The following is a 20,728-nucleotide window of genomic DNA, read 5'->3' on the forward strand; positions in this document are numbered from 1 at the left end:
CTTTTAGATTGCTCTAGTTTGACATACTTGTGGGCAGCCACATCAAATCATTTATTCATGGGGCTTTCTCTGTTTGCTTTCATTAAGACGAAGGAAAGTGAAACATGTACAGTTAGTCTGCATTTCACGGCAGGGATTTTCCCTATGTGGAGTCCCGAATGTTATATTTGTGTGCAACGACAAAGAAAGCCAGAGAGTGAGTTTCCATTTAGTGATGTGTACAAATGTCTGCTAAATTCTCAGGGCATTTATTTACAATAAAAACAACAACAACAAAACATTCATGTCATTGTAAATCCTGCTGGCTAATAACTATTTGCTTCACTATCATTACTATACAACATCATTTTTTGTGATAATAAGGCAACTGAAATGATCAGCAGGATGTACTGTGAGATTTCCCTTTGAAAGAACAGTCTGAAAAATGTAAAATAAACTTCTACAGAAAATAATCCTTCTAAGAATGATATTTCAAAGGGTACAGGAAATAAAACAATAAACTGTTAACTTGGCAGTAATCTCCAGGTGTTGGTTAATCCCATTTTAAATCAATGACCTATACATTATGCACAATAAACTCCAACTAAATATATTCATCTTTACAAAATCAGTAGTTGTATCTTGAGCTATTTGAAGCAAAAGCAAATAAATATTCACAATTTTATCATAACTGCATCAAATGTGCTGCAATGAACGAGATCTGAACCTTGAAAAAGACAGAGCTTCACAGTTGACAACATAATTTACTCCAAAGCAACAGTAAGAGCATGTGACAGGACGTGTAGTGTAGTGCAGTCACCATAGAGGTACAGTAGAACAGATTTACACCATAGATGCCACTTCAACAGGAAACAAATCAATAAATAAAGATGTATACTTCAGAGGAAGAAAGCAAAGACTGGACTCTTCACTGACAGACGAGACATGGAGCAGTCAAATCAGTCGTGGAGGAAGATATCCAAACATCAACAGACTACACACATAGTGCTGAGGAATAAATGCTTTGCGCCATGATTCTTGAAGAATGTTGTGTGCTTAAAAAAAGTGATTGTGAGTAGATTTGTTTGAATGTTTTTAAATACAGCAATCCCATTATCATCTGAGTAAAAAAGTGAGGTAAAATAAATCTGAGGGGCAAAGAAATGCATCTAAGTTTAAGGCCATTTCATCTTTTTCTACAAAACAGCGCCCTCTTCACTGTGTCCCCTCGAATCTTATGGAGAAGATGGTGAAAATGTAAAGAATAGAATGCTTTTCTTGTAGAAATATACAGTCCTCCTTTTTTGGACTTTACCTCAAATTACATTTAAGCATCCAATAAATCAAGTTCGAATCAAATCAGGAGTTTTGTAAGTAACGTCCACTCTCTGTGGTGGATATTTGGTTTCATGTCAACATTAAAGATCTGTCTTTAATTTGGTAAACCCTCCAGGTTACTATCTCCTCAATGTCTCAGTGGAAGTCTCTCTCAACCCCCACAAAGAGCTTGATGGCGCTGTCTTCATCAGCAGACCCAGACTTCAGTATGACAAACTAAACCAAAGTTACATCTTTAACAAATAAAACTATTAAATCTGTAGATACAAACGTGCTCTTTCAAAAGAAGAGATGTGGCAAGAAACATACGACCAGGCAACAGATGTGTGAACAGGCAAAAGAAAAGTGTGAAAGGAAACAACACTGTGCAAAAAGCTGGCCCCTCTTTGTGCGTCGTCCTCTCCATCCAGAGTCCTCCAGATTTCTGGAAACGCTGCGCTGTGGACTTCACTGAGCAGCACACCGGCCAGGCTCTACCTGCTTTTTCTCCTCTGTCTCATCTCCTTCATCTTTCTCGTCTCCTTCATCATTGTCCTTCCATCACTGAACGTGGCGAACACCTGCACTTGTCTCATCTCCCAGAGGGATTGTGACTTTATGGGAATGCTTTGGGAGCAAAAGAAAAACAAGCATTAGCACCATTAGATTTCCATCAGTGTTTATTTACAGCATGTGTGGCCTGCAGTTTAAATCAGCAGACTGAGACACAAAAAAAGGGTTAAGAAGAAAGTCTAACCTGAAGATGGTGATCCAGGATACAACCAGGTGTGGAGAGCTAACAGTTCTGCAAACAGAGAAATGCAAAGAGCAGAGTCAAAGTGAAGGTACACAATATAAAACAAACAATAAAGACAAAAGGAGTGCAAACACCACAAAGGAGCTCATAACAAAGAGTTAAGATTTCAGTTTAGTCCAGGATGGGCCCGACTCACCGATGAGGACTGACGGTCCTGTGGTCGTTCCAGTTTGATGCGGATGTCGGTGCCCTTCCCTCGCTCAGGTTTAGCAGGCCCTGCAGGACACATGAACAGTTTATCAAACCAGTCTGTTACAGTAACTCAAGACACCTAGATGAGGGTAAATACAGAGGGAATGTTTAGGTGAGAAAAGCAGGATGTGACCCGCACATTTGGAACCCCTGCTCTAGTGTATGAATATCTTTGCAGTATGCTCACCTGGTGAGCTGCAGCGACTGGTGTTACTGGTGGTGCTGGTGCTGTCCTCCAGCCATGTGCTGTATGTGAGGGAGTCCCGCTTGTGTGGCGTCCCGGCCGACGACAGACTCTCCTGAGGGGCACACAGAGGAGAGACATGGAGTAAACATGTACGGACATTAAACTGTGAAAGAAGCAGAGCGTGTTAACACGATGAAAATCTCACCATGCCCGTGTCGTAGTCCTCTGTGGCCTCTGTCTCGTTCTCTTCCACTACGCTGGCGAAGCTGCTGGCGTTGGACGAGGAGCGGGAGAGGTCGTGACCCTCAGGGATGGACGGCGCCCTGCCGCTGAGAATAGAACTACACACTGTGTTAAGCAGCACAGCAGGAACGGATTTGTATCTTTATTTGGTAAGAGAAAGTTACACAAACACACATCATTTCATGTGTGTGAGCTGTTGGTCATACACACCTGTGTTTGGTGGTTGTGAGCACCTCAGGAGAGCTGTGATTGGACGAGTCTTCTGACTTTGGGTCTTGAGAGACGTGGCCGCTGTCCGGTGTCTTCTGGGTGTTTGGGGAGCTCTCTCTGCTGCAACAGGAGACAGAGACAACAATCGTGGAAGATACCAGAAAGAAGAGAATGGGTGACAACATGTGTTTGCATTCACTGATAACAACAAAGATGACGTGATCTATAAATCTTAGTTTACAAATACATGACTTACGATACTTAAGAAAGTAGAGAAAAAGGGACAAAAGCAGAGTGATGGGTGGATCTATGAGTTAAATAGACACATGCAGGACTCTTTACCTCTTCTCTTGGACTTCTATGATGTTTTCGATACCGATGGCACTGCTTCTCCTGGAGCTGAAAGGACCAGACTTTTTCCTGGTTGGGCTCTTTCCTGGGATTATCAAAGACTGCCAGACAGAGAGGATAGGAAAGACAGTCAGAGTCAGAATACCTCAAAAACTTGAAATATCTTTGAGTTACAAAAAAAAAAAAGTCAACATTTCAGGAAACTATTTGTTTAGCTCTTCTTTCATTAATGCTCCTCAAAAACAAAAGCAGCCTTGAACTTTAAGACTAAACAGTAACATTTCTCCCTCTGACTTGTTTCTGCTGTGATAAAAGAAGTATAAATACGCACTTAGCAGCTTAATGTCAGGCCCCGGTGCCTGCCTGTCAGCCAGAGCAGGGCACACTAAGGCGGGAGATGAAAGATGGGTTTAAAGGCTCCAGGGCCTACCACTAAATGTGCTTTCTCAGCTACTGCTTTGTTCGTTCAATCTCCCTTTTAAAGCTCTCAAAATAAGAACCTGAAAAAAAGCCTTCTTATTCAGTGCAGCTTCAAAGAGCAGAGGGAGGGTTCTTTTTTTATAATTCCCCTGCAAGGAGGTCATTATAGCATTAATATTCATCATTTAAAACAAATAGAGAATTAAGCTTTGTGGACGTATAATATGGAATAGTAATAAGTCATAGTATATATATATAGTGAAGTTAAGCAGGAAGGACAGTGTGAAGATAATGTATAATATTACTTATATTAGTCAGAAGGGAGCCAAAGTGGGCTTTGTTATGATATATAATAGGATTTTTACGGTCTGTGTGCACACAGCTTTTTATCTCGTCTTTCATGCTTCTTTTAAATATTCGATTGCATGTAAAGTCCAAAAGTTTGGAATTGTGTGATCAATAGAAACCTCAGGAGCAGAAAGTTTGTTTTTCCACAGATTGATTTAAAGGTTCCACATCCTATCTGTAACACATACTGTATAATACAGAGCGCTGAGATGTACAGAGGCTAGCTGTGGTATGTTAAAGCCATGCAGACAAAACAAGCAGCAGAGGGGAGAAGCGAGCCGTTAGAAAGTAGTTAGAATTAGACATGAACCTCTTCTACGGTTCCTATCCCTATGGCACTGCCTCGACGTCCATATTTACTGGGACTTTTGCCTGGGACAAGCAGTGACTGAGCCACACAGGAAGAGGAGAGACAGAGACAGAGGGGGAGAGAGAGAGAGAGAGAGAGAGAGATGTGATGAGACACAGAAAGAAGGGTAAGTGGGGTTGGGAGGGGGGGGAGAGAAAACGTGAGATAAATACAGATATATATGAGTCCATGCAGTAAGTCATGTTATTCAAACAAAATACAAAGCACAGGTCAGCTGCAGAATACAAAAAAAGGGACATTTTGGCTCCATGGGTGCAACACAGGCAGCTGGATGAGGGAGAGAAGAAGGGATGAGCTGGTTATGTGAGCCTGTGAGAGAAAGAGGATGAAGAACAGATAAAACACAGCAGAGGAGGACAGTCAGTATGTTATACGTTAGATTTCAAATCAAGACAGGGTTATGAGCAACAAAAACGCTTGAGTTGTCATCATTCATAAAGCATGTTTGTTAATAAATAAATGACTGAAGGCGATCGTTTAGTGGATCAAGAAATTAAGTGAGGGTGTGAGTGTCTGTTTCCACAATATACATGACTAATCATTTTTGTTTGGTACCAAGCAAAGACAAACAAAACACATCCACACAATAAAAATGTTCTTTAAAAATATCAAAATCAAAGCCCCCCCTCCCAAAATATGTACAATAAAAACACGTATCAGACAAGCAACCATATGCAAGATAAGTGAAGACCTTGTATCTGTAATAAGCTCTGATTGTTGCTCCTCTCTGAGTTGCAGAAAAGTGCAAAAGCTGCAGTTCGCAGATACGAGTTTTCTTTTCTTATTGAGCATTATCAGTAGGGATGTAACGATACCTCACACAACAGTTGAAAAGCATACCTAAGGGATGACTCCAATCAAGGAAGTGAAAAATGAATTGTGATAACCTTTTGAAACAGCAGAGGGTGCGGTTTAACTTCTCTAGTTTGACCTCACACCCCTTTTCTTATTGCTAGTTTAAGGCATGACCGAGTTGTCCCATCGCTGTGCCAACATCAGAGGTTGTAACAGAGACATCACAGGGTGGAACAAGGCTTAATGTCTGAGTGAGTGTGTATGTGTCCCGCTGTGTGTCTACCTCACGTGCCTCTGCAAAGCTGCAACTCAATGTGAAATGACACACCGAGACATCCTGCAACTGCATCACATTGGGGCTTGGTGTGTCATTTCACATTGTGTTACAGCACTGCGGACGCATGAAAGGCAGATGGATCAATATGAAAGTACAAAGGCGTGATGATGGCAGAGCTGTGTGACGGCAGTGTTGCAGATTTTCAATAAGAACAGGGCTAATACTCATACCTGTGTGGAGCAGAGGCATATTGGGACATGAGCAACAGGTGACGATTTTGCACTTTAGGATGCACCTTTGTTGGCTAAATAAAGTACATTTGCCCACCGCTTCAGTATTATTCTTTTTTCATCACTATATATCTGCTATTGATGAGCTAGTGGACAATCTCTCTCCCTCTCTCTCTCTCTCTCTACTCCCTGCATGTGTCATGAGTGTGTGTCCACACCTATTCTGTGGGTAACACAGAGAGAGTAAGGGAGGTATAACAGATAACACAATGACGATGTAAGAGCTTATGGCTCTTCATACTAAAATATTGGACATTACTATTACTTTAATTTCTTATGTACTGTCTTCAATTATTCTTTATGATCTAAAGAAAGTACCTTTTACGTCCTTTAGAAATAAAAGCATATTTGTTTTCAAACATGAGACGAAATAACGTGAGTGTAAGGTAGTAAAAAAAAAAACTCTGAATAAAAGCATCACAAAGAACAGTTTTATGAGGCTCTTCTCCAAAGCTTGAACATAAACTGGGTTACTTACACCTCTATGAAATTGTGAAATAACTGTATCCTGAACGCAGCATCATGAATGGATTTGAGTGTATCGTTACATCCCTTTTTAGCACAGTCAAAAATATTGTGTGATATGTGATATATGTTTTTAGTGGCATGCCCACAACCACACACACACACACACTCAAACGCACACACACACCCCAGACCTCCACATTCATCAAAATGTCGGTGGGCTCTAATAATCAATGCAGGTGCACAGAGACTTGAGTAATGAGTACATAGGCAAAACAAACAGTTGGTGTTAGAAGCAGCTTTAACCCATGGAAGAAATTCACCTTGTGTCCTTCAAGCATTCAGGTCTGTTATGAGCATCCAGTGACTTCAGCTCGTGGTGGCAGACAAAGTGAAACAGTTCAGTGAGAAAGCCGTGTTTAAGACCCGGTGCTAAAAGCTTCACTCGGCTGAGTGTGCAGCCTGTTTCTGTGAGAAATTAGTGCAGCAGGCAAAGTGAGGGAGGAGGGGGCGTTAAATCTAGTAGAGCTGCAGGGTGGAGGCAGAGGGAGTGAGACTCGCCTCCCTCAAGGTCAGGAGGAGCGGGGACTGTACTTACTATCCCAGGGAATTTGGGGCTGTCTGCGGGTTCGTGGTTAAAGCTGCTGCTGATGCTAGTGGAGACTGTGTGCGGCTTCTTGAAAGCTAGACCCATGGCATCCATAGACTGGCTCCTGCTGCGGATCACTCGCTACAGAGAGAGACGAGGAGGAGGAGATACATTGAGATGGGCGCTGACCCCTGCGACCCCTCAGCATCACAGGCCGAGAGGAGCCTCGGGGGTTTGTCCCTGAACATCGACCACAACAGGCCGAAAGCGCCGGCCTGATGCTAATCCTCACAGACAAGGAAGCCACAGAGAACACTGCTAAGCTTTAGCGCCCGGAGCGGGGTTCAGATGAGTCATTAGGTGGTAAGTGAGGAGAGGGGAAGTAAAGGGGCCGAGTTGCTCACAGATGTCTGGCTGCACTGAGTGTAAACACAGCCAGGAGAAATTTAAAGCCCAGAGCACCTTTATGCAGGTATGTAGCAGAGTGAAGAGGCAGGAGAGGTGGAGGAGATCTATCCATTCCCTTGGATTTGAGGACATATAGAGATGACAGAATCAGACACATTTGTGATCAGTGACCGAAAACTACTGCAAGCAAAGCACAGAGGAAAGCAGCACACAAAAAGCTAGGAAGCATGAGGAAGCCAAGAGTGATGTGCTCCAGCAGGACAGGACAGAGCAGCAGAGCTTCTCTTCTTAAGAAGAATACAGACTGAGGGATGTGATGAAGCCTCTAAAAGCATACAGCTTGCATATGAACAATCCTGAAAGACTCCCACAGAAAAGACACCCACAGAAGAAACATTTGACAGCTGGCTAAAAAACTATAACCACGGTAGATGCTAATTCCATACTGTTTTTATGCATAATTAATAAGCTTTATAGCCCTGTATAATGGATGCTTTAAGATGTAGATTTACATTAAGTGGACATTTTCTTGCCAAGAATTAAATAAGAAGATCAAAATTTCACTCAATTGTGTTCACTACACAGAGCTGCAGCAAAAATGGCAGTCCAAAAGGGAAGATATCCAGCTAACAGAACCTTAAAAGCTTGTGACTTAAATGGATAGTTCTGTTTTGAGAAGTGGGGTTGTATTAGGCACTTGTAAAAACTCTGTATTACCAACAGGGGGGGGCAGTCAGCCCTGAACTGGTTGGGGGACCATTATTAAGGCTAGGCTATCAGAAGATTTAGCTAATTTTATGTCCAACCCAAACACTGATATCGGTGTAACTGTAGACTCTATTAGTTGACAGAAAGCGACTGCAGAACTTATATATGTTACTCTGCCTGTAGCATAGTGAGTGCTCAGGCTTCTCTCAGAGGAAACAGCGCCCCCTGGTGGTGTGTATATGGGTGGTATACTACACACAATTGACAATTACCTCACAAACCTCCAGTGTTGTCTCTCCCTCAAAGTTACACATCTCTCCTGCAGCATCCATTACAATTCAAATTATGCAAATTAAGTGATGACGTCATTAAGCGACTTGTAGTGACTTTATAACAGCCAATAGCTACTTTCCTCAGTGAGGAGTTGGCAACACTGCAAACCTCACTGAGCAGGAAAAAACTATCCCTTTAACAAGTTACATCCCATTTGATTAATACATGACTATTAATATAATCATGTGATGTTTTTAAGGAGTGTTAGTGAGAGGATAAACCAGTCTAGTTGAAAAAGCCGCAGCTGCAGCTCCATATTAAGCAGATGCACACAGGAGTGTTATGTCCCCTGTAATTTAACTCTCAGCAAGAAAGTGAAAATGCTAACCAACTTTTTTATTAGATTTTAGCCTGAGCTTGAATATCTGTCTTCTTTCTAACATAAAGTAAAGAATTAAAATTGCTTTATTCAAACATGTTCTAGCTTTTCAAACTCAGCAGAGTTGACGCTGCCAGTCCGAATCCCGGACTCTGCTGCTGAATCTTCAGGTACCTTGAAGGACTCAAAGAAGCCCCCTCCTCCTCCGCTTCCGTTCTCCAGTTTGTCGTCCTCTCCTCCGACACCCATCATGGCCTGGCTGTTCACATGGATCTCCTCATACAGGGTCTCTAACAAGGCTGAGCGCGTTCGCTCCTTACATACACATGTAACATAGAGAGAGGAGAATTAGACAAAGGAACAGACGTGATATTCTCCAAGGCCAGAGGTGCAAAGTAATTGTTTCAAATGTTTTCTTACCACTCACCTCTAATTTGGCAAATTTCTCAGCTTTGTAGCAGGCATACTCTGCATTGATGAGCTTAGTAAAAAGGAATTCATGGAATTCAGGGCCCTGAAAGAGGAATAGGGATGAATGGCATTATATTGTATGCTTAATAATACAGAAGTTCAGATAAACAAGTTGCTTCTTGTCTTACTTTATGGAAAACAGCAGGGTTCGGGAGGGCTGGGCCAAAGAAAGGTACGTCATCCCGTGCTGTTACCGACACCTATTAAAATAAGAATGAGTGAATCAGAGTTTAAGCAAGTGTTTTTCAGAGGAAGTGAAGTCATTACACACGTAGGGAGACAAGTTACCCTGTAGAGGACATTGTCAGAGCAGGGGTTGACCACTTGGACCACGACGTAGGCGTGAAGAAAGTTAGAGGCGATCATGTCCGGTACAAAGGGAGTATTTTCTTCTTGGAAAACGATGGCGACAATGTCATTTCCTATGTGTCTCTTTCTCTGCAACTGCAAAACACCAAACATAGAGACATTAATTTATGGGTAATTAAAGCAGGCATGCTTCTCCCAAGCCAATTATTATTGGATCACAGATGCTGATTTGAATTGTATCTTCATGATGTTTCAGGAAATGTTGCGTTGGATTTGATTTGAATACATCTAATAAACTGAGTGAAACTACTCAAGGAAATGTGGGCGAGGGCAGGAAGTACACAGGATTTGAAATAAAAAGACATTTGATTTGAAATAACATTCAGGATGAGACATAGTGTCGCTCTGTACATGGTGTGCTGGTTAAGCTCAATGTTAAAGCTCATCCACAGAGGCTGAGCCCTCGAGGTGGCCGCCCTGGCTCGACTCTGACCCTTGGCCCCTTGCCACATGTCATCCTCACACTCTCTCCTCTCTCTTTCCTCCTCTATCCATTTGCCTGTCCTCTCAATAAACACATAACAGCGCCCCAAAATACAAAAAAGATTACTCATTATTTGAACTTTGTGAAAACTATGCATAAATGTAATCATGACAATTCTTTCCCCTTATTCTTCCTCCTGTCTCTAAATGTTAAAATGCACATTTGAATGTATTCTACACCACCAGGAGGTGCTGTTTCTCCTGATAAAAGCCTGAGCACGCTCTACTCTGTCGGGGGAGACTGAACATATAGACATGGCCTCATCTGTGTTTATACAAGCCAAGATAGCAAATGGTGTGCGAGCTTGTGCTAATTAATCAGTGTTTGTGTGAATGTGGGAGCGAGAGGCGGAGGACACGGTTGTGTGAGCAAAGCTGCATATCAGCTGTAGCACTGCTGCCACATATGCAGACACGAGCATGCATTTTAAGAGACTCTTAATCACTTCCAGGGTTTTTTTTTTTCTTTTGCTGCAAATATTTGCTGAGGTTGGAACATAAAGAAAGGGCACTACGCTACCCAGATGGAACCTGTCTGACTGCCTGCAGTTGGATTATAAAAGGTGTGCTAGTTAGTTTGGTGTTGCATTACAGTACCTGCTGTGTGTCCCCTTCTGTGTAAGGCAGCATTGTGGACACATGGAACATGACCTCTTTGTTGCGGTAGTTGCAGTAGAAGGATTCGGTGCCCGTCTGCCCATGAGTCACGTCTAGCCCTCCACGGAAACTGTAAACACACAGAACCATGTCTAAGAAGATTTATCCTCACACATTACTGCAGCAGCACGACCATCCCTCCTGTTGCTGGCCTGATATGATGTAAATTATGGTTGGAAACATGCTGTCAGATGTACAGTGGAGTATATTTAGTGCCTCAAGCCAAAGATAGATCCTCACCCTTTAAAGTTGTGCAGCTCAATCTTCTCTCCAAGAAACTCCAGGAACTCTACAAAGGCTGGACTCTCGTCGCTGTTGCCAAACAGCTCTTCTTCTGATGTCTGCAAACATTTAGAAAAATCATAAGCATCAAGGCCTGGAGTTAAAAGCAAAGAGGGTTATTTATATGATAGAGTGTACTGTACACTACAAAGTGTGGGTAATAATGGTATCTGTGTCTGCATCAAACACAATAAAACAAAGGATTTCAAAGAAGAAAACAAGAAGACAGATTTGATTTTAATTATTTTACCTTGGGTGTGTTTTTATTTCATGGCAGCATCAGAGTCTGTGTATGTGAAGCGTGTTCTGTGTTTTTGTGCTCATCTCATTTAAACAAAATTGTTTTTTTGGAATTCAGAGAAGGTTTAGCAGAAGGTACAACAGCAGGTTCAGAGCTGGGGGGCTTGAGGAAAGCTTGTGCAATAATGACAATAATGAGCTGTGATAGACTGTTGATTATCTATTGTCAGTGAGTGGAGCGCTGATGTGAACACAAAAGCTTTCACCGACAAAAACAAACAGAAACAAAGCCTGCTTCTGTTGCTTATTATGTATCTCCGTTTTGTTTTTCTGTCTGCAATATGCCTCTTTAACCATCATGCATTTCACTTAACGTCTCTCCGTAATAGAAAACAGCCTGAAGGATGAACACGGCCCTCTCTTCCTCCTTGAAACGGTAGATCATTTACGATGCATTTAACAATGTATTTCAACCACTGCAGGCTTTACAGCCTGCACAGTGAAGATCTGCTCAAGCTGAGGTCTCTGTTCAGAAGTAGAACTGCCCTCAGCGAAGCTTTCAACAGCTCTTCTGCCCCTGACACTGTAAAAAAAAAAAAGTAGGCTGTGATTGCCTCAGAAATGAGAGGGAGTGTTGGGCTGGACTGAAAGCTCTAATTAGGACCAAGGAGGACAGAGCATAATGAGCTTCCTCGAGGAAATCAGAAATTACAATGTATATTGCTTTCTCATTGTTCAACGACTGAATGTGATGAATATAAAGGATGCATGTGTACTATCAAGCCAGTTTTCATTGGCTTCATGTCATTGCTGTATTTAGATTTAACAGCACTAAATTCATCCAATGAAAACAGTGTACTACAGCCAACAGTGACGTACTTTGAAGGGCAGGGGCGATAAAAATAGAAAGGGCACCTGCTTTATGCCATGAGTCAGGAGAGCACAACAGTTGTGATTGACAAAGATCTGACCCCAGCCTCTTTCCTGTGTCTCCTTTCTCTAATCATAAGGCAGATGCACAGGCTCACTTCCAGCCTGTCAAAGATAACAGTGGGCTGGTAAGCCTCAATAGAACAGGACATCACACATCCACTAAACACCCACCTCATCGCACTCCCCTCAGGGAGCAGGTACAGGGTACCAAGGTGTAGAAGGGCCCGCCTTGGCAAGAGCCTGATCCCTGCTGTTATAGGGACCCTGAACAACAGGCCTCACTGAATAACACCACTTTCTCTGTTTGAGTGTTGAGGCCTTTGTGGATAGTTTGTTTAGTACAGTTGAGCAATGTGTGTTTTTCGTGAATGCCTGTGGAAACGCCAAGGGTGCTGTGAAAAAGAATTTCCCCAAGGGGTCAATAAAGTCTAAAGTCTAAAAATGCTATGAGTCGAGTATGTAGCTCAGAGGTTGCAGAATTGGAATAGTCTTTCAAATCCTTGAAGTAATAAGAGGGGGTACAGGGCGTCCTCCCCCATTACATTTTAAACATCTAATCTGCATTACCAAGGGCAATTTCTCACAAAGCAACGAAGATGAGCCTGAGAGGGCAGGTTCTTACGTTTTATCCACTGGGAGGACACCTGTGACCACATTTCCTCATGTGATTTCCACTTTATGGACACCAGTGTGGACTTTTAATAATGTTTTTATCTTATACAAGGGCATCAAAGAGGGAGCTTCTGTTGCATTATTTCATACATGTGGGGATCGGAGGAAAATCGAACCCCTTGCCCCCTCTCTGAGTCCACCACTGACAGCCAACAAGATGTCAGACAATGTCAGGAACATAATACTGAGAACAAAATAAAGGTAAACATCAAACTATTCACCAAGCTGTTGAAATAATAAAAAAGAGATGATAAAATAGTCATGTTCTATAATAATTATATACAATTTATTCTAAATAGTTAACTTGTTATACTTGAAAACTGATTTCTATCAAACCTTCCTCACTAAACTTTAACAAATTTGAACATCTTAAAGCTCCTGTGAGGAAGCCTCAGTTTGTAATGATTTTGGCGCCTCCTGTGGACAAAACAGTGCTTCTTATCTTTCTGCTGATTTTGTCTTATTCATGTGCATGTAGTGACTTTTAAACAAAATTCCCACTATGCTTACCTTTAACAGTCAAAAGTTAATTCGTGTAGTCACTCTGTCTGACGTCTACCCCACAGCAGCAGTGTCCGTCATTAATAACAGCTATAAATAATTAATAAGTCCTCATGTTGATGGTCTTGTTGGTTTTGTATGTCATAAATAGAAATCGGTATCAATTTCAGTCTGTTAAAAAACCCTCATAGGAGCTTTAAATGATCAGTCTTGTTTACCTTGATTATAAACTGAACTGTTTGAAATCAGTTTATAACTTAAATAAAGTACTTCTTAATTGTTCAATAACTATTTTAAAAGAAGATGCCTAGGAACATTATCCTCTACTGTGTGATGATCAGCTCATTATTTAACATTGCTTTCTTTATGAACAGCTCCTGCTTACCTTTGAATCACATTAAAGCTTTTATCATTATTTAAGATGAAGCTTAACAGCTCACCTGTCCAAACTTTTGGTAAATGACCCCGAACTTGAAATTGTTGCTTATCACATGTTCATCAAACGTGACGATTAGTCTTGAAGCCTGGGAAAAATAGAGAGAAGAAGAGTTGGTACAGGTTCAGCGTTTCACAAATGTACCCTAAAGACATCAAACTTGTGATCATCGGCTTTGATCAAGTGTTGAAATTTATTAGAGCAAATATGAGTCATCAAAAGTCTCAGTTAGACCCTTTGTGCATGTGTCTTTCCAAGTTATATTGGGTTGAGAATGAAGCTATCACATCTTTCTCCCAGAAAGTGTCACCTTTCACATTTGTTTTGGCTTAAAGGGGACATATTACGCTTTTTTCATCAATATATATTGGTCTAAGAGGTCCCCAAAACATGTCTTTAAAGTTTATGCTCAAAAAAACAATTTGAAATCACATTTTGGCATGCCTGAAAAGCCCTCTTCTTCAGTCCTCCTCAGAACACTCTGTTTTCCCTCTGACCACGCCCCCTCAGAAAGTGGATGTGCCCTCGGCTCTCCAGCACGTTGATCTAATGTTTACATGTTGGCTGAATATACACGGCTGCTCAGAGATCACGTTACTTCAACCCTCTGAATCTGATCCTGACGGAGAGGCGCCTGTAGCAGGACCTTCCTAAAGGATTGGTCACAGATTTAGTGTTTCTTGTTTTATTTATCAGTATGTCGACGTGTGTCTTGGTACACAGCTACGAACATGTAGCTATGTGGCTATGCTAACTAGCGCTAGCACTTATCCATGATAAATAAAAATCATCCACTAGATCTTCAAATCTGCAGACGTGGGGAGTAAAACCGACCTCTACCAGAAAGGCAGCAGGACCTTTCTGAAGGATATTGGTCACAGATTTAGTGTTTCTTGTTGTTTTATTTGTCAGTATGTCGACGTGTGTCTTGGTACACAGCTACAGCTGCAGCTATGAACATGTAGCTATGTGGCTATGCTAACTAGCGCTAGCACTTATCCATGACAAATAAAAATCATCCCCTAGATCTTCAAATCTGCAGACGTGGGGAGTAAAACCGACCTCTGCCAGAAAGGCAGCGGGACCTTTTCTGAAGGATTGGTCACAGATTCTGTGTTTCTTGTTGTTTTATTTGTCAGTATGTAGACGTGTGTCTTGGTACACAGCTACAGCTACAACATGTAGCTATGTAGCTATGCTAACTAGCGCTAGCACTTATCAATGATAAATAAAAATCATCCACTAGATCTTCAAATCTGCAGACGTGGGGCATAAAACCGACCTTTGTGTTTATTAAGACAGCCTACAACTAGCATGTCTCCCTCCTAAGCTCCTTGTTAGCACACATTTGTGCAGGTAATGAAAAACAGAGGGGGGATTCAGTATTATTTTATACAGTCTATGGGCTGAACAAGCTCCAAGCTCTGACTCCGTGACAGAATCGGATATTGTTGTTACGTAACAAAAACACGGAAGTCTGAAACGGCTCGTTTCACACACATTTACAGAAAGGTGAAGAAATCAAAACAGGGGCAGAATGGACTTTTTTTCATTCTCGGGGGGTTTGTAAACATGCCAGGGACACATATTTCAGGTAAAGAACCATTAAAAAGTCGATTTTGCATGATATGTCACCTTTAAACACAGATTGGAAATATTGCATACCAGTCCTTTAAATGTTCAGACGTGTGGGACTGGAAAGAGCACTTATGAATGTTGTGTAAATACAAACCAGGGCAGAGCTTACTTTTGGGTAAAGGACAGGAAAAAAGCGGTCCACATTGACCTCCTCACAGACGAGCTTGGATTGAAAAAGGAGAAAAAATGTTACAAGCTGGTCAAGTCTATATTTTGTCACAGCAGATGTTCAGCATAATAAACAGCTGTTCTCACCTTGGCCATTTGGACCACATTAGGAAACTCAGTCAGGCAGGAGATGGGGATCACATCGTGGTAGGTTTTCAGCTTGTTCCTGGTCAAGTCATAAAACAATCAGAGTGTAATCAGAGTAATGTTATGTGATGCAACATTTCATAAAGTGGAAAGTGATGATCCGGTTTGGACCTTCTTCAAACTTCCCCACCCTCGCTCTCTCCTTGCCTCCTCTGACCTCTCTCCAGTTCTCTCTCCCTCAGTCCGTCCCCACCCACTCGCTGGCCTAAATAGTCCATCTGTTACTCCACTGTGGAAACGACGGGGCTGTTGACACTCTCTCCAGCTTTATGACTCTTGTGATAACACCCGAGCAGGGAGGATGTGTTTATCTGGTCAGCGCAGGGCATTTTGGGAACATTAACTTCCTGTTGATCATGTAAGTGGTGCGATTCACTTAAGCCCACACTCATAGCGTCAGATACTGATGTGCAGATCCAAAGATTAGGTTTTATCTGATAATGCATTAAATGCACCGTGAGCATTAAGCTGACTGTAGGATATCAAGACAACAATGAACATATTAAAAGAACAATTGTAACATTAATAGAGGGCTTAAACTATGATACGCAGAAATCTGTGGGCAGGAAATCTGTGAAGGAAGAAAATGACTTGTTTCTGGGAATAAGTTAAGAGCTAAATGACTCTTAAGTCCGGACAGAAGGAGTATTTCAAAAGAGCATGGAACAATAAAAAGCATCCCAAATCAAGAAAACTTCATCCACAACAAAAGTAGAAAAAATATGTGTACACTCACAGAAAATCAAAGCTTAAAATAACCTGTTAAATAATCAAAATTCATACAAGGGTAGACACAAACTATTAAAAAATAGCCCACACAAAAAACAATAATAAACAAGCAGCTTGAATACTTCCAAAATCCTGTATTTGTACTTTATGATCCCGATCAAACAACAACAAAAAAGTTATTGCTCAAAATTTCAAGCTTCCTGAAATGGGTACTATATAACAATAAATTAAAATTCTCTGTGCTTTTCCATCCATCCATTTTTACTCGCTGGTCGTGGTGGCCGCAAGCTAACCAAGCTGACTCAGACATCCCCCCCTCCCTCACAACGCTCCCAACTCCTCCTGGGAATTCTGAGGCATTCCCACGCCAGATGGCACATATTGCCCCTCCAGCTCGCTCTGCATACCTCCAGGTCTCTATCCAGTTAAATGTGCCCAAAAAACTTCCGTAGAGAGGCGTCAAGAAGGCATCCTAATCAGGTGTCCCCTCAACTAGCTTTTGCAGGAGTAGTGGCTCTCTTCTGTCTGTGCTCTTCCACCTATCTCTCAGGGGTAAAGTCCAGCCACACTTTGGAGGGAATCCCATTTTAGTTGCTTGTATTGATGATCTCATTCTTTCGTTCACTGCCCACAGCTCACGATTATAGGTGAGGGTTGGGACGTAGATGGACTGGTAAATAGAAGACACTCAGCTCCCTTTTTACCACGAGCGTCTGTTGTGACGCCCACAACACTGCTGTGACTCTGCACCAAACAGTCAATCTCAGAACCCATTTTTACCCTCACTCATGAACAAGATCCCAAACATACTTGAACGAAGGCAGAGTCTCACTCCTCAACCAGAGGGAGGATTTCATTGTTTTCCAGCAGAGAACCACGGCCTTAGACCTGAAGATCTCTAGTTTTTTAAAGTCCTACAGTACACTTCAATATGCTTTTAATTTGGAGTAATAGGAAAGCTTGCATCAGTTGTTACCATAACTTCATCTCTAGTCTTTATCATATCTTCTTTATCTTTTTTTCTGTCTGTTTGCTCTTCTATGACACGACTTTGGCAGCATGCTTGCATGGAACATTCTTTCAGAATAAAGTTGGGGGCACTGGTGGCCTAGCGGTCTAAGCGTCCCACGTATAGAGGCAATAGTCTTCGTCGCAGAGGTCGACGGTTCGACTGCCGACGTGGACCATTTACTGCATGTCTTCCCCCACTTTCTACTCCTGTCTCTCTTCAACTGTCCTATCCAATAAAGGTGAAAAAGCCCAAAAATAGATCTTTAAAAAATAGATAAATAAAATTGGGTTCAGTTAAGTTAAAATTATGAGAAGCAAACAAGCAGCAATTCTTCATTGGAAGCGATAGGGCTCCCAGGATGTGATGTGAGAATTTAAATGACCTCCAAATGTGAACTGTGTCAATACCCTCTTTTCATAGGTGTCAATTTAAGACCTGTAAATGATATTACCTGAGCATGAGTCGGAGATGTTCTTGGTCACCAATCACATCGTATTTAATAGAGAACACCAGATGTCCGAGGGCGCTGTCCACTGAATAGTAATTAAAGTGTTCCTGAAGGCACAGAGCGAGGATACAATCATTAGACACACACAAGAGCATGACACTGCATTATCTTTCCAATCTGAGACCCCTTTCTTCTTCTTCTTCTGCAGCTCAGATCAGATTTGTTCATATAATGCGTGTGTATGAACAGGTGGCAGAGGCTAATGCATCTTCATTAGCAGCAGTGTATGAGGTGCCAAACAGAGAGGCCGGCTGCTGTAAGCGCTTTCCTCGGCTGGGATTCACTCGCTGCTTATTCATTTCATTACCGTAATGAGCAAGAAGTGAAAGTGATTGTGAAATATTCTGAAGTAACGAGGCTCATTTGCAGAGGAAGGAAGCTGTTATAATGAGGACTGTAATGTGAATTATTTGTAGTATTATCACAGTTTCAGAACACACCTTTAAAAAACATGTAAAACTGACTTTACTTCTGAATAAACAATTATGCAAAGATCCTGTTCTGTTAGTGTAGAAAAGAAACAATTGAATGAGATAAAGACATTCAAGCAGTGCCGAGAAAGTACGTAAGAATACACTTAACGGCTGTACTTCTGCACATAGGTTTTACAAAGTACATGTGATTCATCTGGACTTCAAAAGGAAGCTTTCTTTTCTGCTGTTGCTAAGAGCTTGCTGGTTGATGGTCTATTACTGCTATATATGTAATAAGTGTCATGTAATAACTTGACTGTGGATATTTGGTGCATTATAGATAAATACTGATTGACTGATGGTTACAATAAATCATGTTTTCTGAATTTGAATTGCCTATGAGAATGCCAGCAGGGATTCAATGTAAAAATATTACATTTCTATCAGGGCTGTCAGTGTAAACATGCCATTCGCTATGTGGTTAAGGCCCTAGATTAATGTATCTTTTTTTTTAAATCCCAAGCTATTTTTCCTTGTTGCTAAACCCTATTTAAACCACTGTGTCTTCCTGCTTCCTGCTGCTGCCATGATGAAAAATATCGACACAACTGCACTTTGACAGCACATTTCACCAGGGTTCTGTTTATTTTAATTATACATATTTTATTGTTGGTGAGCATTAGTCTCTATTTTAGTCTCTATTTTATTCTATTCTATTTTTATTTTTGTTTCTATTAGTACTATTTTTATTATTATCATTATTATTATTTTCCCCTAATATGTCTTGCCATTGTTTTACTTCTGCTTCTCTGTTGTTTTTCAATCGCTGTAAAGCACTTTGGGTTGCATTTGATTTGTATGAAAGGTGCTATATAAATAAAGCTTGATTGATTGATTGATTGATTGATTGATTGATTGATTGATTGATTGATTGATTGATTTAAAATTTACAAGCAAAGCATACAGGTGCAGCTAGTCAGTCTGATGCCAGCAAGCAACTGCATCACAAAAGCCAGAAGAAGTGTGCAAATTGATTAAACTAAAATGTATTGTATAAATTCTAAATAACTGTTGAAATCAGTGATTAATCGCAATTGAAAACATTAATTATTTGGCAGCCCTAATTTTTGTACATAACCATTTGTTATGGAAACTTTTGAACTGTGGTATCCAGAAATGATGTCCATTCATCCCTGACTTTAGAAACTTTAAACTATGCAGTGTATTATGAGATTTGTGCAAGCAGCAACCTCCGGTCTCAAAATAAACTGCAATTCATCGAGTATCCGCTTGAGGCTGGCTGCAGAAACACCGAAAACCACATAGACACCAATTCAAAAAAGACGATCTTTGCAGCAGAAATAAACATGTTTACAGCCTGGTACAGAAGACGGCTTGGGTACGTAGCTAATTTCTCTATCGGCACACACTGTACAACAGAGATTTTTTTTCAAACGTGACGGTTCATAAGATATTAAGATTACTAGTTCTGCCCTCTGAATCCAAACACACACATGACTGACTTGATTGACAGGCGGGGACACTGTAGCTGTTGGCTAGGAGGCTCAAACTCCGCCTCTTTACCTCACACTAAGTTTGGTTGAATTCAGCATTTTCAATACGGCTCCAGCCAACAATTGGCTTCAAAACAGCACTCATGAACAGATGGGTGACGTCACAGATACTATGTCCATTATTTATACAGTCTATGGATTTGTGTCAATTCAAGGATATGTTGGCATGTTAGTAATAGTTTTGTGTTATGTGTCTGTAACTTGGTTGGAATGTACTGCTGATGATCCTGACCAGGACACTCTTGTGAAAGAGATTTTTAATCTCAATGAGGCTTTCCTGGTCACATTTCAATCAAAAACATAATTTCATGAAATAAATAATTGACGTTGATTTATTTAGATTAAAAAAAAACATTTCATTGAATCTCTAGGAATCATTACTTACTGTAAAGAGCACCAGGTTTGAACCTGTTATCTTGAGTTTTAAGTGTTTTTCAAATTTTTGTCACTTTTATTCTATTTTATTTATTTATGTACTTATTTATTTTAAGTATAGCATCGTATTTTCTTTTAGTGGTTTCATGTTTTAGTGTTTTATTATCTTAGAAATGTATTTTATTTTAGTGATTTTAATTTTCTGTGTTGAGTTTTAACATCTTATTTTACCTCCAGTGTTTCCTCATTAAGATATCATGAGAGCGTTTCCTCAGTTCATTCAGCAACTTACTACTACTTACTTACTATTATTGCATATATTATGTTCTTAACCTTAGGATTGTGGGGTTGGTTTGGGGTCGGGCTGGGATCTTTTTCTTAATTTATTCTATTTGAAGTTGTGAAGTGTCATCAGATCATTTGAGGGATCTGGCACTAAATAAATATTAATTAATAGACATGTCTGACTGTGTTTCATTTGTTGTTTTTCTGCTAGATTTAG

General features: G+C 40.9%; 1 protein-coding gene across 9 annotated transcripts in view; it reads right to left on the reverse strand.

Moving 5' to 3' along the window:
* Window positions 1–232: 232 nt before the first annotated feature.
* rap1gap (RAP1 GTPase activating protein) overlaps window positions 233–20,728 on the reverse strand; it is an 88,383-nt gene continuing 67,887 nt past the window's right edge. For 4 of the 9 annotated variants that reach the window (XM_034694834.1, XM_034694841.1, XM_034694838.1 and 1 more), the window contains 19 exons: window positions 17,808–17,911; window positions 15,556–15,634; window positions 15,410–15,463; window positions 13,667–13,750; window positions 10,839–10,939; window positions 10,539–10,668; window positions 9,378–9,533; window positions 9,218–9,289; window positions 9,046–9,132; window positions 8,793–8,933; window positions 6,860–6,991; window positions 4,375–4,452; window positions 3,288–3,397; window positions 2,946–3,065; window positions 2,698–2,833; window positions 2,493–2,604; window positions 2,250–2,329; window positions 2,054–2,101; window positions 233–1,923 (listed from right to left, as the gene is read on the reverse strand). In XM_034694834.1, coding sequence (XP_034550725.1) covers window positions 2,093–2,101; window positions 2,250–2,329; window positions 2,493–2,604; window positions 2,698–2,833; window positions 2,946–3,065; window positions 3,288–3,397; window positions 4,375–4,452; window positions 6,860–6,991; window positions 8,793–8,933; window positions 9,046–9,132; window positions 9,218–9,289; window positions 9,378–9,533; window positions 10,539–10,668; window positions 10,839–10,939; window positions 13,667–13,750; window positions 15,410–15,463; window positions 15,556–15,634; window positions 17,808–17,911 — 1,785 coding nt within the window. In that variant the 3' untranslated portion in view covers window positions 233–1,923; window positions 2,054–2,092. The remainder of the gene's footprint in view (window positions 1,924–2,053; window positions 2,102–2,249; window positions 2,330–2,492; window positions 2,605–2,697; window positions 2,834–2,945; window positions 3,066–3,287; window positions 3,398–4,374; window positions 4,453–6,859; window positions 6,992–8,792; window positions 8,934–9,045; window positions 9,133–9,217; window positions 9,290–9,377; window positions 9,534–10,538; window positions 10,669–10,838; window positions 10,940–13,666; window positions 13,751–15,409; window positions 15,464–15,555; window positions 15,635–17,807; window positions 17,912–20,728) is intronic. The other 5 variants (XM_034694839.1, XM_034694833.1, XM_034694840.1 and 2 more) reach the window with 3 other exon arrangements.

The sequence above is a fragment of the Notolabrus celidotus genome, chromosome 11 (assembly GCF_009762535.1).
Source record: "Notolabrus celidotus isolate fNotCel1 chromosome 11, fNotCel1.pri, whole genome shotgun sequence".
Lineage (NCBI taxonomy): Eukaryota > Metazoa > Chordata > Actinopteri > Labriformes > Labridae > Notolabrus > Notolabrus celidotus.